This window comes from Calidris pugnax, unplaced genomic scaffold (assembly GCF_001431845.1).
Source record: "Calidris pugnax isolate Ruff unplaced genomic scaffold, ASM143184v1 scaffold211, whole genome shotgun sequence".
Classification (NCBI taxonomy): domain Eukaryota; kingdom Metazoa; phylum Chordata; class Aves; order Charadriiformes; family Scolopacidae; genus Calidris; species Calidris pugnax.
The window spans coordinates 1,675,403-1,691,469 of NW_015091083.1; the positions used below are offsets into that span (position 1 = coordinate 1,675,403).

Below are 16,067 nucleotides of genomic sequence, written 5' to 3' on the forward strand. Positions count from 1 at the left end.
TCCCGTGCACCTTAAAGCTTTCTTGCTGAATCCACTATATATTCTAGGAATCAAAGGAGGCAGAATATGTGATAAATCAATTATTCTGCTTCCATGATATTAAGGATAAACTAAGCAGACAGAGGAGAGTACAAAACATTTTTCTGCAAATTCACTGATATTTTGTTCTGAACATTCAGATCCCAGACTGGTGTAGGTTATGTGAAGCTGAGTTTATTTAATGGAAGATATTAGGCTAAAATTATTGGCACTATTTTGGAGAACATTAGTATTTATATACATTCTGGCTAGGTGGACCGCTGATGGGGGATTCAGTAGTGTTGGTGTTTTGTTGAGTTCACAGCTTTTGCGTATTTCTGTGTTTTCGGGACAGCAGCTTCTAACAAAACTTAAGTTAGTGTATGTAAAGATTTTACTCAAGCTCGACTAAAGAGATAGCTCAAACTCTGGGCAACAGAGTGAAAAGAACCAAAATATCATGAATGTTGTGTGAAGAAGCAGGAATGCATTTCAGAAGCAAGTCCTTATCGCGTGTCACAAGCAAAGTTCAGTTTCCTGAAAAGAAATTTTCAAAAGAATGCACAAATGCAGAGCCAAAACAAATGAGTTAATTCTCAGTCCTGTAGGGGAGGTCTTAGATCTGAACAGCCTAGAATGTGTGTTGACAAGGGTCATTAAATCTGGGACCTCTAAATCTGAATCTCAAAGCTTGCTACTTTCAACCTGTAATACAGGGCTCTGATTGTGAGAAGCTATAGCATATCCTTAATTCGCATATCTGATTTTCACTGCTAAGTGCTAATAAAGTAGTTAGCTCACATTATTAAGGCATACAATGTGTTAGAAACATCTGCTTTGGTTAGTATAAGCCTTGAGTTTTTTCCTAGTTGTGTGATGGCTGCTGAAGCAAGCTTACTGTTCAATTTTAGGCTGTATTTTCTACATTTTGGCTTGTTCAGCAGACTACTGCTTGAGAAGCTTCTGCGCCCTTTTTTGCTAAAGTATTAAGAGCTGAATCAAACATCTGTGAAATTAGTTAATTTAAAGAAAAATAAAAATTGATTGCCTCCAAAAAATCCCATGGTGTCTTGTGGGGTTTTTTGTGTGTGTATAACAGCAGTCTTCACTTGGAGTAGTCACTGGGGTTGTTGAATTGGCCATACCTGAGCTGGCATAGTAACTCTGGTGCACTTTGTAGAAATTATACTCACGAAGTAGAAAAGCATGGATCTTTGAATTGCTTTGACTGGCTGAAGGAAAGCTGCAAACCTCTTCCTACATTTCCTCCTTCATTTTAGTCTTCCTGTGACATGGTGTGGGTCTGTTGGGCAGTGGCAGTGGCAGTGGCAGTGCACTAGCACAGAAGCTGACTTCACTTATGGAGCAGTGTTCCCCCTTTTGGAATAGCAGAGGCTTTGAGGGAAGGAAATAAGATGCAAATTAGAAAACAGCATTTATAAAAAAAAACTTAGAGTACAAAAAAAAGCTATTCATCATAAGTTATGGCATTTTGCACAATGCCCATTAGTTTGGAGGTTAAAACAAGTCTAATCGGGTTTTGAACAGCATTAAGGAAGTGTGTGCCATAGCCCAGCCTAACCATTGCATTAGGCAAATTAGCCAAAATCTGCAAGCAATGACTGTCATTGAACTAAGGTATAGTTGGCACTGAAGGAAGGAAAGGATTGGATGACTAAATATGACAAGTGGGCTACTCAAAAATGTATTTAGAAGGGAGAATTATCAAAATTAGAAAACACTCAGTTCAGAGTCTAAAAGCCTCAGACGTGCCTAGTTGTCAATACAGTGTGTCCTAAGTGTCACAGCAAAACCATGAACCAAACCTGTAGCTGTTCTTGCATAACTCACAAGTGTGTTCACAGAAGAACTTAAGTAAAACTGCAGTGGTGTTTACTGCGCGTTCACCAGGAGCTTAGTGTTCTGTGCACTGAAGTCTGATTTGTATGAGCTGCAGTAGACTGAAGCTTTGAATATTTTGATTTAAATGACTGTGAATGGTGAAATATTTTTAACAGTGCATCATCTGATGTTATCTCCTTTGGAATAGTTGAAGGGCAATACTGAATAAAAACTTGGGATTCTTGCAAATACTGGAGAAGAAAAACATCAAACATGGTATGAGTAAAGATTATACTTTTTAGCAACTCTTACTTTCACTCATGGGTACTCAGTTAAAATGCAGAAGTGCCCCAGTTTTGAGTGAAATATGACTATTGCTGCCTTGAAAGCTAAAGATGAGTTTATGTCTTGCGTGTCTCTGTTTAGTAATTAATTTCAAGTAGAAAATTATTTTGAAGCTTTTTGTTAATTGTTTGAAACACTGTAATGAGGATGAATATAGGAGTAGCACAGTTATTTGCTTAAAATGTAAGAAAAGTACTCAACCATAAAATTGGTTACAAGTCATATCCAGTATCTTGGTATGGCTGTAATTTCTGGGAGTTGGAAAGCTTTTGATATGTTCTGTGGCCAAATAGCTGCAAATAGTCTCATGCATGAGAAACTTGAAGTTCTTGTGGGAAGTGTTATTTACTCTAATTTTCAGATGGATGCCCTTGATGGTGACAGCCTTTCCATAAATGTTTCTTCAGTCTTTTTTGCTTCTTTTTTCCTTTTCCTGCTCATAGATATGACTAAAGGCCATAAATTGTTCAAAGACCATTTGATTCATTTGAGAGCAGAGCTGCCTGTTCAGAGATGGCAGAAAAAAAGAGGTTTACTCTTCCCCTCCCTGAGGTGGAATTGCATGGAGAAGAGGTGGAAATGTTTATACTTCCTTCATAACCCCATTGAACTCCCTCCCCCTGTTAGCACATTTTTTTTCCTACAAGTTCTGTGATTCTTCATATCCTGAGTCCTGGAGGCTGAGGCTGCTTTGCCCTGTACACATTTAGTCTTCTTAAGCAGTTTGGGAATTGTGATATCTTATCTTTTCTATTTCTGCATCATTTTTTAAGGGAACAGAGGGAACAACAGGATGGCTTTGATTGTCTCAGTGCCAGTGTGTGTTGCATTGGTTTCTCAGGTGGTCAGAAATGTGGCTTTGGTCTTGTACCTTTAGCTCTGGGACAAAAGAGATAATAGAAGTTGGGATTCTCTTTGATTAGAGGACTTGATGGGTGTAGTTTATAACTGCAGAGAGGCAGTGTGAAAATCATGGCATATATGACATACTGGTCTGGCTGGACTGGCACTGTTCTGTTTGTCATGAATGGGTGGCTTTGGTTTAACTTAAAAGACGTTTCTAATTTTTTCAAGTAAAATCAAGCAGTAGTATAAGATGAAGTAAGATTATTTTTTTTCCACATAACCTGTTGAATGTGTACTTAAACAGGGTTTTGTTTGTTAAATTGTATTTAAAATTATAAGCATGCAAGTGAACATGCTTAGATTGCATGGCTTGACAAATTAGTGGCTGTCATTTGAGTGTATTGTTTGCCCAAACATTGAGTTAAACTGCATCAACAGACCAAAATAGATAAATGCATTGGCTTGAGCTAAATGTTTAAGGGCAGTTGTGAGATCTGTAGGTTAGAGAACAACCAACACCTTACTTGCACAATTGAGTTACTGTTGTTCAATATGTTTGCTGGACCCCTGTCCTTCATTAATTCAGTACAAGGTATAGACATAATTTCTTGGACTGTCCTGACATACTTTAATCCTATCTAGTTTATCAAGAGAGGAAGAAATCTGGGTTTAACTTTAGATAGAGTAGGTAAGTCAGAGGTTAAATAATGACTGGGTCTACCTGCAAACAGCAGAGGTTGAGAGATGTCTCATAAGTTGGTGCAGAGAAAGTTCAACAGTTCATTCTGAACTTTTTGATAGGAGGATCCCCTGACTTCATGTTGCTGCAGTGTGTCTAAAATGGGTTGAATGAAGTGAGGTTTGTACTATTTTTCCCTTTCCTAAAATAAATCGTATTTTTTGAAAGAAGGGGACATAGGGTCAGTGAACTGAATATGAGCCAGCGATATGCCCTTGCTGCAAAGAAAGTCGACGGCATCCTGGGCTTCATTAGAAGGAGTGTTGCCAGCAGATACTCTCTACTGAGTGCTGATGAGGCCACCCCTGGTCCAGTTTTGGGTTCCTCAGCTCGAGAGAGAAATGTGAACATGCTCGTGTGAGCCTAACAAAGGGCCACAAAGATGATTGAGGGATTGGAGCATAGAAGATAGGGGTGATTGAGTTAGGATTGTTTACCCTGGGAAAGAGAAGGCTCAGGGGATCTTATCAACTTGTATAAATATGGGATGTGAAGGAGCAAAGACGATACACTTAGTGGTATCCAGTGAAAGGACTGGAGGCAATAGGCGCAAACTGAAATAGAGGAAGCTCAACTTAAATGAGGGAAATGCTTCTATACTGATAGGGTGATGAATCACGGGAAGAGGTTGCCCAGAGAGGTTGTGGAGTATCCAACTTTACAGATACTCAGAACCTGGGTGGATGAGGTCCTGGGGTAACCTGCTCTGGTTGACCTTGCTTTGAGTGGTGGGTTTCACTGAATTTTCACTGAATTTTAGAGTTGGAAGGGACCATAGAGATCATCTAGTCCAACTCCCCTGCTGAAGCAGTAGACAATCTCCAGAGATCCATTCCAAACCCAGGAATTCACTGATTCTGTGAAAAAGCAGCCTTTTTTGGTGCATGGCTTGTGACCTCATGAGGTCCTTTCCCTATCTTGTTTTCTGCAACTTCGGTGACCACTCTAGAGTGGTGGCATAATGCTGAGTTGCTTGTGAAGTGCTTTCAATATGAAATATTTTTTATATATATAATATTTTTTCTTCTATCCTCTGAAATGCCTGGGAAGAAAAAGTTATATTGCGTTGTCTCTTCTGTCTTACCTAGTGATCATGAGGGCTCATTTTATCTCCTTATAGTTGTTTTTCTGTTTTCTGTAGAGTTTTTACATGTGAATGTGCTGAGCATTCTTTTAGAGGGGAAAGTGCACAACACACAAAGCATGTGCAACTCCTTTTTTCCCCAGGAAATCCTACAAATGTAGTTTCTTTTTCTCAGCATAACAGAGGTATTTGCAGTAATATTGCATTCCAAGTTGAAAATTTTCTCCCTAACCCCTCTGAGTAGCACTGCAAGTATCTCCTTACAGCTGCTCTCCTTCTCTAGCTTTATGTGTTTGGAAAACTTCTTGAGTCTTTTTCTGTGAGGATTCTTCAGCTTCATGGTGTCACCTAACCTGACGTTTTAACAGGCTGTTGAAACTGTATTGAATACGTGCTTGTTTACCTTTGAGAAATCACTGGGGTGTCTTACTCCTTTCCATATGGGTGAGCAGAGAAAGATGTGCTTTTTCCTTGCAAGCACTTCATTGCAATAATATTTGAGCATCCATCAGTTGACAGGCAATTATATTATTCCATTTTTTTCTCAGTTGCCAAATACTATACTACATATATGTAATGTATGTATTTTAAAAGAATAAACCTGTCAGAATAAAAGATACAGGAAAACTGAAGAGGAGAAGGGTGGTTCTTGGGGGTTTTGTTTGCTTTGCTTTAAATATAGGTCTTTGAATACAGTGCGATTAGTTGTGATGTTTACCTGCTGGGGCATGTTTTTGGTTTTGGTTTAGTGTTTTTTGTCAAGGACATCCACATCTCAAAGTTCAGTGCTTGAAAAAAGCCAAAAGAGATAATTTGAGTAAGTAATTTTCAGCTGAATGCTATGCAAAATAGCCATTCTTTTCCCTTCTGTAAACCACTGGCGCTATGTCATTTTGCAGTTGAGATTTTCTAACTTTAAAGGTGGGATGGGGGAAGTAAGTTTTAAATGTGCAGGAATCTAAACTTTGTAGTAATTTCCTGTAAACTCCTGTTTTGTGCTCTGGACTTGTATAAGTTCGAGAACATTGTTGAAATTGGAGAAGTTTGTGCTGATTTACATCATCTGTACAACTGGCCCCTTTTGTTTAAGCAGGTTATGTAAGGTTTGGCAACTGTACTGCATTTCAGGAGGTGGAAAAAGCATTTGGGCAATGTTGGCCGCTTTTTATTATGTTCCTGATACCTTCCAGCTCAGATGGCTGCTCGGCTGCTCTTTGAGGGCATGGCCGTGATTTCTAATGTTTGCAAAAATGATGACAAGAGAGATGAAGCGCCAGGAAATAAGAAATGCCCTGCAGCTTTAAAACTGAGGGGAAATATGGTCTTCATCCTGTTTTTGCTCCTGCACCTGGAATTTTAAAATGAGTTAGGCAGACAAAAAATAAAAGACCACTGGGGTGCAGTTTAGCAACTTTAGAATCTGTTTATTTTTGCAAGGTTGTTTTCAGTCCCATTCTTCTGATAGTACTGAAGCACCATTTAAGTCCTGATTGAATGTGGTAATTAAGTATGTGCCAAAATCCAGTAACTTGCTGACTGTGGTTGAACTGCATTTGTTTAATTGCCTTTTGACTAGAAAGCTTGGTAGTGAAGCTTGCAGCTACTGTGCTTACTAATAGAGCAGTAACTTAATTCTACAAACTCTGTTGAGTCCAGTACTTCTGGTTACTGGATGAATCATAGAATCATCTACGTTGGAAGGGACCTTTAAGATCATCGAGTCCAACCATTAACCTAACACTGCCAAAGCTACCACTAAACCATGTCCCTAAGCTCTACCTCTGCCCATCTTTTAAATACTTGCAGGGATGGTGATTCAACCACTTCCCTGGGCAGCCTGTTCCAATGCTTGACAACCCTTTTGCTAAAGAATTTTTTCTTGATGTCCATTCTAAACCTTCCCTGGCACAACTTGAGGCTATTTCCTCTTGTCCTGTGACTTGTTACCTGGGACAAGAGACCAGCCTCCACCTCTCCACAACTTCGTTTCAGGTAGTTGTAGACAGCAGTAAGGTCTCCCCTCAGCCTCCTTTTCTCCAGGCTAAACAACCCCAGTTACCTCAGCTGCTCCTGATAAGATTTGTTCTCTAGATCCCTCACCAGCTTTGTTGCCCTTCTCTGGACATGGTCCAGCAGCTCAATGTCCTTTCTGTATTATGGGGCCCCAGAACTGAAGACAGTATTCAAGGTGTGGCCTTACCAGCTCTGAGTACAAAGAGACAATCGCTTCCCTAGTCCTGCTGGCCACAAACACATTTCTGATACAAACCAGGATGCTTTTGGCCTTCTTGGCTGTCTGGGCACACTGTTGGCTCATATTTAGCTGTCTGTCTACCAGTACCCCCAGGTCCTTTTCCGATGGGCAGCTCTCCACCTGCTTTTCCTCCCCAAGCCTGTAGCACTGTATGAGGTTGTTATGACCCAAGTGCAGGACCTGGCGCTTGGCCTTGTTGGACCCCACACCATTGGCCTTGGCCCGTTGATCCAGCCTGTCCATATCCCTCTGTAGAGCCTTCCCACCCTCAAGCAGATCAACACTCCCACCCAGTTTGGTGCATTCTGCAAAGTAACTGAAGGTGCACTTGATGCCCTCATCCAGGTCGTTGAAAAGATATTAAACAGAACTGGCCACAATAATGAGCCCTTGGAACACCACTTGTGACTGGCCTCTACCTGGATTTGACTCCATTCACTACAACTCTGGGCCTGGCCCTCCAACCACTTTTTTACTCAGCGAAGAGTACTCCCATTCAGGCCCTTAGAAGCCAGTTTCTCCAGTAGAATGCTGTGGGAGATGGTGTGAACGGCTTTACTAAAGTCTAGATAGACAACATCCACAGCTTTTCCCTCATCCACTAAGCAGGTCACCTTGTCATGGGAGGAGATTAGGTTAGTGAAGCAGAAATAATGCGTCAGTTACCACTCCAGGTGCTTGAATTTGGTAATCTTAACAGGTTTAGACTCTATTAATTAAGATTAATTTAAAATCAAGTTGATTTAAATCAGTCCCTCAGATATAAACTGTTACAGTGCACAGACTGATTTTTTTTTTCTCTGAGAAGCCACTTCAAGCTTTTTGCTGTGTTCCGCCCCCCAGCTCACAAAGCCCCAACTAGAAATATCTACTGTTTGTGTAAGAATTGATCCTATGTCCTGGGGGCATTTGGGAGATGCAAAGCGTAAGACATATTGGCTGCTACTGGACCTTACTAAAATACTTAATTTCCTCACTGTTTTTCCTCTATGGCCTGGCTAATGCAAGCATGTTTCGGTAGTTTTGACAGAAGGCTCATATTCTTAAACAGATCCATGGGTTATTTAAAGGGTATATACAAAGCCTTTGGCTTTTGCTTGATAAGTGATCACTTAAACGAAGCTCCCCCCTGCCTGAAATTTTTATCTTGTGGTGTTATTGTTCCAGCTAAGTTTGCAGTGTGCTTTAGCTAAGCTTATGTCATTCTTTCCATGATAACTGTGGAATTTTTTTTTCTCTAGGATTTATAACTTGCCTGAAAAATTTCTATCTTCAGCTTAATCTCAATGTAGGGTGTCAGCCAGGACGCTGTTTGTACTTAATTTGGTTTGGACTAGCTTTGTCACTCAAAATAGAGGAAGGTCAAAAAAAAAAGGGAAGCTTGACACTTTATGCATTTTTGAAAATCCCACAGAGGCATGCATTTCAAACGTGACGTTTTATGGCCTATTAGAGTCTGATACCCAATGCTGGGCTGTGCCTTGTGTTGACTAAAACATGTCAAAACAGCCTAGGTGTTATCGTGGGAGAAGAGGAATGAAGAGAACTGCCCTAGCTCATTGTAGAGTCCAAGGCCCTGATTTGTGACTTATCTAAATTGGAGAGTAATTCCTCTATCTCTGGGTAAGTTTCATAGGTGGCTTCAGCTGTGTGGCCGCTGCCTTTATCATTCCTTCTGTTTAAAGACCACTGCTGTGGGACCATTGGTCAGACTGATCATTTGTTAAGGTAAATAAAAGGTTTTTGGTTTGGATTTTTTTTTTTTTCTTCTAGTGTTCTAATGTTAGCACCAGGTGTAGGACCAGGTCATTCTCCCCCTCTTCTCTGCACTGGTGAGGCCACAACTGGAATACTGCGTCCAGTTCTGGGCCCCCCAGTTCAAGAGGGACAGGGAACTACTGGAAAGAGTCCAGCGAAGGGCAACAAAGGTGATTCAAGGATTGGAACATCTCCCTTATGAAGAAAGACTGAGAGAGCTAGGACTCTTTAGTCTGGAGAAGAGAAGGCTGAGGGGAGACCTTATTAATGCTGACAAGTATCTCAAGGGTGGGTTGAAGGAGGAGGGAGCCAGACTCTTTTCAGTGGTTCCCAGTGAGAGGACGAGGGGCAACGGGCACAAGTTGGAACATAAGAGGTTCCACTCAAATATGAGAAAAAACTTCACAGTAAGGGTGACAGAGCCCTGGAACAGGCTGCCCAGGGAGGTCGTGGAGTCCCCTTCTCTGGAGCTTTTCAAGACGCGCCTGGATGCAGTCCTGAGTGATGTGCTCTTGGCAATCCTGCTTTAGCAGGGGAGTTGGACTAGATGATCTCTAGAGGACCCTTCCAACTCTGTCAAATCCATGAATCAGGGAAGGAAGGCTCCATTTGGCAGTAGCATCATTTTAGATAGGCTTACATATACCAGAGACTCCCACTTCTGCTGCAGGAACAGTTGATTTCTTACAATGATATCCAAAATCACAGTTCAGAGTCTTGATGTGTTAAGAGATCCCCAAACCAGAGCTGATTTCCTATAATTCATGGCGATTCAGCACCTGCCGCCTGCCAAAAGGGTGGAAACCTCTTGGAAAGGGGGAGGAGGTTAAATGGAGACAAGAATTGCTTTTTCCATTCCATTGCTTGGTGTGCTTTCCTGTGATGGACCACAGGGGTGCTTTGTGGCACATGAGGGGAATGAAACTGTTACTTCAGTAGGTGCTTGAATACTGCAGAAACTCAACATATTCTGAAAAGTTCACCAGGAAGATCAGCTTTATGATACTTATGGAATTGCAGAGACACCCAACAATGAGGACAGGGTAATAGTAATATTTTATATGTTGTGTTAAGAAAGTCCAACTGGGAGATGAGCGCTCTGAAAGAATTTTGCCTGCATTCAGTTTGTTCTACATGTTGTCTAAATGAAACTTCATCCTGCCAGCCTTCCTTTGCGGTACAGTTACTTTGCTAATACTGTGGAGTTTTAGACCTTTGAATGACACAGGCATTGATGAGGAATGAGCTTGGTACCTGTTAATGAGCTAAAATGTAGCTAAAACCATCATTTTCCTGTGGCAACTTAATGTGTGAAGTTGAAAGTACTACTTTTGTCCAGCAGTCTCTGTGTAGCCAAGGATAAACACACGTCACCTGTGAAATTAGACAACAGGTTTTTTTGAGGGGAAGAGGCTCCTTTAATATCATGAGAAGCTCATGAGCTTTGGCTTACACATTTTTTTTTCCTTTCATCTGAATGCATTGAGTTTCAGGGCAGGCTGCAGTTCTAATGGGAGGCTTGAGGAGAGCAATTGTACTCAACAGTAATTTTGGGGATATTTTTTCATCCTTTTTGTTTTAACCTGCTTTTAAGGCTTAATTGGACTTAGCTACTTTTGTCTCCTTTGTTTTTTGGTTTTTGCTTTCGAATAACTGTCATGGGATTTCTGATTTTAGTCTAAACTCCTTTTAAGTCTGTATTTATATATTTCAATATATGAACAAATATTATAGCCACATGATATAGCCCAAAGTCACCTTTAATAGCCAGGTTTTTCTTAATTCAACAAGTCCATCTTTTGTCCATCTTCATTTCTGTAGAGGTGGTTTAAGGTGTCCTTTGAATACTTCACGCTCGTGCAGGTGAGCTGGGTCACAGAACTGATTTGACCCGAGCGAAAATGAGTATTTGGCCAGATCAGTTTCACAGTCTGATTCACCATCTGGTTGCACAGTTTCTTTTATGTCTGCTTTTCTCTGGCTTCCGTTGTTTGTCAATAGCTGCTTCCCCACACAGTTTGAGCTGCCACAAATTACAGCCTGACTTGTTAAGGAAAACCAAAATGAGTGGCAATTTACATTCATAGGTTGTCCTGTGAACTGGGGCAGCTCAGCTACTGCTGCCACATCTTCAGGATCAGTCAGTCTATCCTGGCTGCTTGAGCTGAGAAGTTTTGGGGAAGGCATCTGGGGACACAGTCTCCTGCAGCCACTGACGTGAGCTGTCTTAGAAGTGTGAGGACTCATCTGCGTGGAAGCTTTACCATTTTAACTAGAAAACTCCTTGTATTACCCTCCCACACTCAAGTGTATGTGTATTGTGATACAAGTGAGTCATTTCTGTCTGTCTATCTATATTTTTATCTATATTGCCTTCCTCAGTGGAATAAACATGCTAACGATGATATATGCTGGCATTATCAGAATGGTCTAAATAGTGCTGTTACTGTGCTGGAACTGAAGGTACCACTGAATTGGGGTGTAGTATATACATGGAGATCAGAGCATGAAGGACTTTTTTTTGCACCCTCTAGAACTGTGGTTTGATTTACATTAATAAGTATGTTAGATTTTGGGGGATATACATTTGTGTGTATATACTTTTGGGCTTTGCTAAAAGCTGCTATCCCTTCTGTTCCTAAACCTAACCAGCACATATTGTGATTTAATTTGTGTACATCTCTGCTTTGTTTTTCAGATACATGTATTGGACTGACTGGGGTGAAACACCCAGAATAGAACGGGCAGGAATGGACAGCAGCACACGAAAAATAATTGTCGATTCAGATATTTATTGGCCAAATGGACTCACAATAGATCTTGATGAGCAGAAACTTTACTGGGCTGATGCAAAACTGAGTTTCATTCACAGGGCAAATCTAGATGGTTCCTTTAGGTAAGTTTCTTTTAGTTAATAATATGGTGTAAATTTTGAAGGCTTTTTTTTTCAGTAATCTAGAATAATGCTAATACCGTCTTAATTCTTTTTAAATGCAATTGTTAATAGCCTTGCAACAAGTAAAATAGCCTCACCTCCTATAAAACTGGTGTTAATAGTAAGACTCTTTGCATTAGTATTTCACTACAAACTGCTTATAGCCGCCTTGTATGGCAGGATTTTTCATTTTTAGGCTCAGATCTGTCTTGAAAATAGTTGGAGATGTTTATCCTTGGCCCTAGGCAAGCTAACATTTTACAGTGTTGTTACTCTATCTTTTTTCAATAGGAAACATACACTGAGACCCCACTTGTCCTTGGCCCCATCCAAAGGTGTCCTTAGTGGCATTTCTATGAATTAACCAAATTCAGCTTGTTTCAGACTGCAAGCAAGAAGGAAGCAGATTTTCCTAAGGTCTGATAGAAGCACAGTGTGAAAGTTTTGGTTGGTGGCTCTTGTCCAAGTGGCCTTTTGAGTTTTGGCTTTTGTAGACACAGAGAGGTGACCCTTCAGACATCACAGACCTAGACATTTGAGCTTGCACCTTCAACTGTGCAGTGTTCAATGGGCATGTTGTGTTGGTCGTTGAGGGTGAGTGTCATCTGCCAGTGAAATGTCCTGCTGAGGAGGCAAGTCTCTGCATTCTAGCCTGGCTTTGGTCTTAAGGTAGTTTCAAATGACATTTTCATAATTTCATAACATTTTAAATGTCTGTGTTATGAAATCATTTTGCTTTGGTAAAAAGTTGGGGGAGTTTTATTTTGCGCATATCTGTGTAATAGAATAAATATTCCACTCACACACACCATTTTCCATGGTGTTTTTCAATTTGTTTTACTGAGGTGCATTCGGTGCTTGATTTTCACACTCCTAAAAGAGAAATAACAATATTGACTTCCTTTATAAAACACTCTTAAGTTCCTTTGAGAGCACTACGTAAGAACTAGATAATGGTACCATTGTAGTGAGTGACAAGTACTGACTGACAGACAGAAGTATAGACAAGGGAAAGGCTTTATGGAAGGCAATGATAGCTCAAAGACTGGGTGCAGGTTCATAGACAGAAAGAAACCGCTGTCTTAAGATTCAGAATCTAAGAGAGATTTTCATACAATGCAACATGAATATATTTCTCTGATTTGGGTGCGAGTGGCAGAGGGTAAGTTTCCAGGCTGATTCTGCAGTTATCATGCACATACAAATTGTATAAACTTTACTCGCATGTATGTGTAAAAGCTTAAAGTTGTAATTGGTATGTAAAATTTATTTTGCTGATTTTAAAGTAGAGGCCACCTGAAAGGGAGCAAGCCTTTGAATACACTAAATCCAGCAATCTGTCTGAATTACTTTGTGATAGATTAGTGCACGTCCACCACCTCCCAAGCAGTTTTCTATTGAAAATTCACTTAACATGAATTTTTTTTTTTAAGTCTTTTTCCCACTTAACTGATTAATGTTGAAACAGAAATCTGTGAAGTTGGGACTTTTAATTCTGGTGTCAAGGTAGCAATAATGGCTCAAACTAGATGATAACTTTGGAGGTTGCTTCTGCTCCTTAAACAAAGGACAAAATAAGTTTCACACAGACTTGTCCATAAAGAAATCTTATGGTGTTTCAGATGCTTCTATCCCTCCTGTCCCAAAGTCACTTCAGAATTCAAATAAAAAGGAAATTTGCATTCTGCATCATGGATTAATCTTACTGGAACAACCTGCCTGTTACATTTTAGCAAGCTTCAGCTTGCAAGCACATCGGCTGGAAGTGTTTCAAGGGATGTAATTGCAGGAGAACGGGAGACTTGATATCTAAGAATGATGGAAATAGGGGCAATATATAGTGGAAAACAGCCGCTACAATACTAGAATACAGCTACTGCTGTTACTAATAAAAAAGCAACAGCAAATGTGAGAGTGGAAAGAGGACGTGAAATCACTATTTCTATTTATTCTGTTGTATTTTGTGGTGAGAGAAGTAGTGATAATTTGAAGGACAGAAATTTGAGAGCAGTTTCAATTTTATCTCTAGAACAGAAAGGACAATAATAATTTTCTTTTTTTTTCTGCATTACCTGCTTTTACGTGTATGTGCAAGTACTTGTTTGCATGTATCAGTCTGTTTTAAACTTGTCCATGTCTGAATACATATGAAGAATTTTGGGGGTACTTTTTATATTCCCCCCACCCTGGAAAATGCAAATGCTGCTTAAAATGAAACAGAATAATTTCCCTGCCAAATGTTAGCTGTTTTTTGTTTTTTCTTTAGTCTCTTCAATAGAAAAAATTTAAATGCAGGTCTGAATATAGAAATAAGAAAAATCATAGAATCATCGAATGATTTAGGTTGGAAGGGACCTTAAAGATCATCTAGTTCCAACCCCCCTGCCATGAGCAGGGACACTTTCCACTAGATCAGGTTACTTAAATATACATTCCTCACTTTCCTTCAGGATAATGCTGAGACTTCAGCTTTCTCGAATTTCTGTGAGGAAAAATTTTGAATTCTGGTTTGCTGTGTCAAAACACTGGTTTGAAAGGTGTGTGTTTGTCTTTGTGTTTCTGCATACATAAAATGCATTAGTTTTGTGAAAACTGGGTTCATGTTGTTTTGACTGAGGAATTGTCAAGTATGTTTTCACTGACTTAGTAAATGTCTCCAAAACTACTGATTATAAATTATACAAAGTTATTGCAATATGTATACATTTGGGGATCCTGTGAGTTTAGAAAACATGGTAGAAATGTCATGTGTTTTGTGGCTGATAACCAGTGTGAAAATATATGCATCCCCAGAAGAGGCGTGGCTGAATCAGGTCACTGAAAAACATTTGAAATGTTTCTAATTTATGTGTGTTATAAATATTTAGTCTTAGAAAAAATACAGCTGACCCTTGCTTTGTATTTAAAAAGATAATCTGAAAAATATTTGTTTCTGCTGCTGACCAAGTCAGCAAGAGGGGTGATTTAAAGAGGCTCTTGGGTCATTTCTTCCTTTTCCTGCTACAAGAAAGGACTGAGTGCGACTGAAATCCTGGGCAAATATGTACTATATTGCATAGGAAGACAAAAAAAGTAGTTCTTTAATTGGAGGAGCACTCTTTGGACCCCTGTTTCCTCCAAAAGGCAATTGTGTTTGGGTATTTGCACAGCCCTGTTAAGGAACTTCAATGAGGCCAGTGTGGATCTGAATCAGATACCACGTCTCTATGAAACCCAGTATATTTGTGTCATTATTGCTATGAAGGGGCAAAGTCTTGTTTTACATTTTTCAGTCTGATCATCACTTTTATCACCAAGTGATCTGGTTGATCTGGTGAATTTGTTAAAAGAAGACAATTCCTAAAGGAGTTTTTACAAAACCAGATTTTTTTTCTGCATGGTAACAAGTGGAAGCAATGCATTTTTAATCCTTGCTCTTTCTTCCCTCTAGGCAAAAAGTTGTTGAAGGTAGTCTGACTCACCCCTTTGCACTGACGTTGTCTGGGGACACTTTGTATTGGACAGACTGGCAAACGCGCTCCATCCATGCCTGTAACAAAAGGACGGGAGAGAAAAGGAGAGAAATACTGTCTGCTCTATATTCGCCGATGGACATCCAGGTCTTAAGTCCAGACCGGCAGCCATACTGTATGTTTTACTTTTCCCTGGAACTTTTTACATGCTATTACTTATCTATCAGGAAAAACAGTAATCATAAAAATGGTTAATGTGAAGTTGTAAGGTTTTGAACACTTGTCAGGGGTTGGTTGCTAAGGGTCTAAGTACCCAAGTACCTTTCTTTGAAAATTCCAGCCTGGATTAGTATGAGCTCACTCATCATCCCAGTTGGTAACAAAATGCAAAATCCAGTGCACTACTTCGATAACATCTTTTGATTTGCGGTATCTGAATGAGAATGATGAAGACTCACCTGGCATCTTTTTAACACCATTATTTTAACAACAACTGAAAAAAAAGCTTATCATTACTTTTTTTTTTTAATAAGTAGAATTACTATAAAATATGTAATGTTCATGTTTTACTTTTAAATGCTGTTTTTGCAGCTCAGACTTGATCATGTTTATCTTCAATAACAAATTGTGTACCAAATTGTTTATGGGTGTTTCAGGAAGGGATTTAGTTCTTAGCTTTTATATGAAACATATACGTCCCTCAATTTCTTCTTTATGTATGATGCTACTTCAAAAGAAGGCAGGTGTACAGAATTGAGAATTGAATGAGGTTGTATATATATTCTATATGCATG

General features: G+C 39.7%; 1 protein-coding gene across 3 annotated transcripts in view; it reads left to right on the forward strand.

Moving 5' to 3' along the window:
• LRP5 (LDL receptor related protein 5) overlaps positions 1–16,067 on the forward strand; it is a 155,398-nt gene that overhangs the window by 48,621 nt on the left and 90,710 nt on the right. For all 3 annotated transcript variants that reach the window (XM_014957624.1, XM_014957625.1, XM_014957627.1), the window contains 2 exons: positions 11,585–11,782; positions 15,252–15,448. In XM_014957624.1, the coding sequence (XP_014813110.1) occupies positions 11,589–11,782; positions 15,252–15,448 (391 nt within the window). In that variant the 5' untranslated portion in view covers positions 11,585–11,588. The remainder of the gene's footprint in view (positions 1–11,584; positions 11,783–15,251; positions 15,449–16,067) is intronic.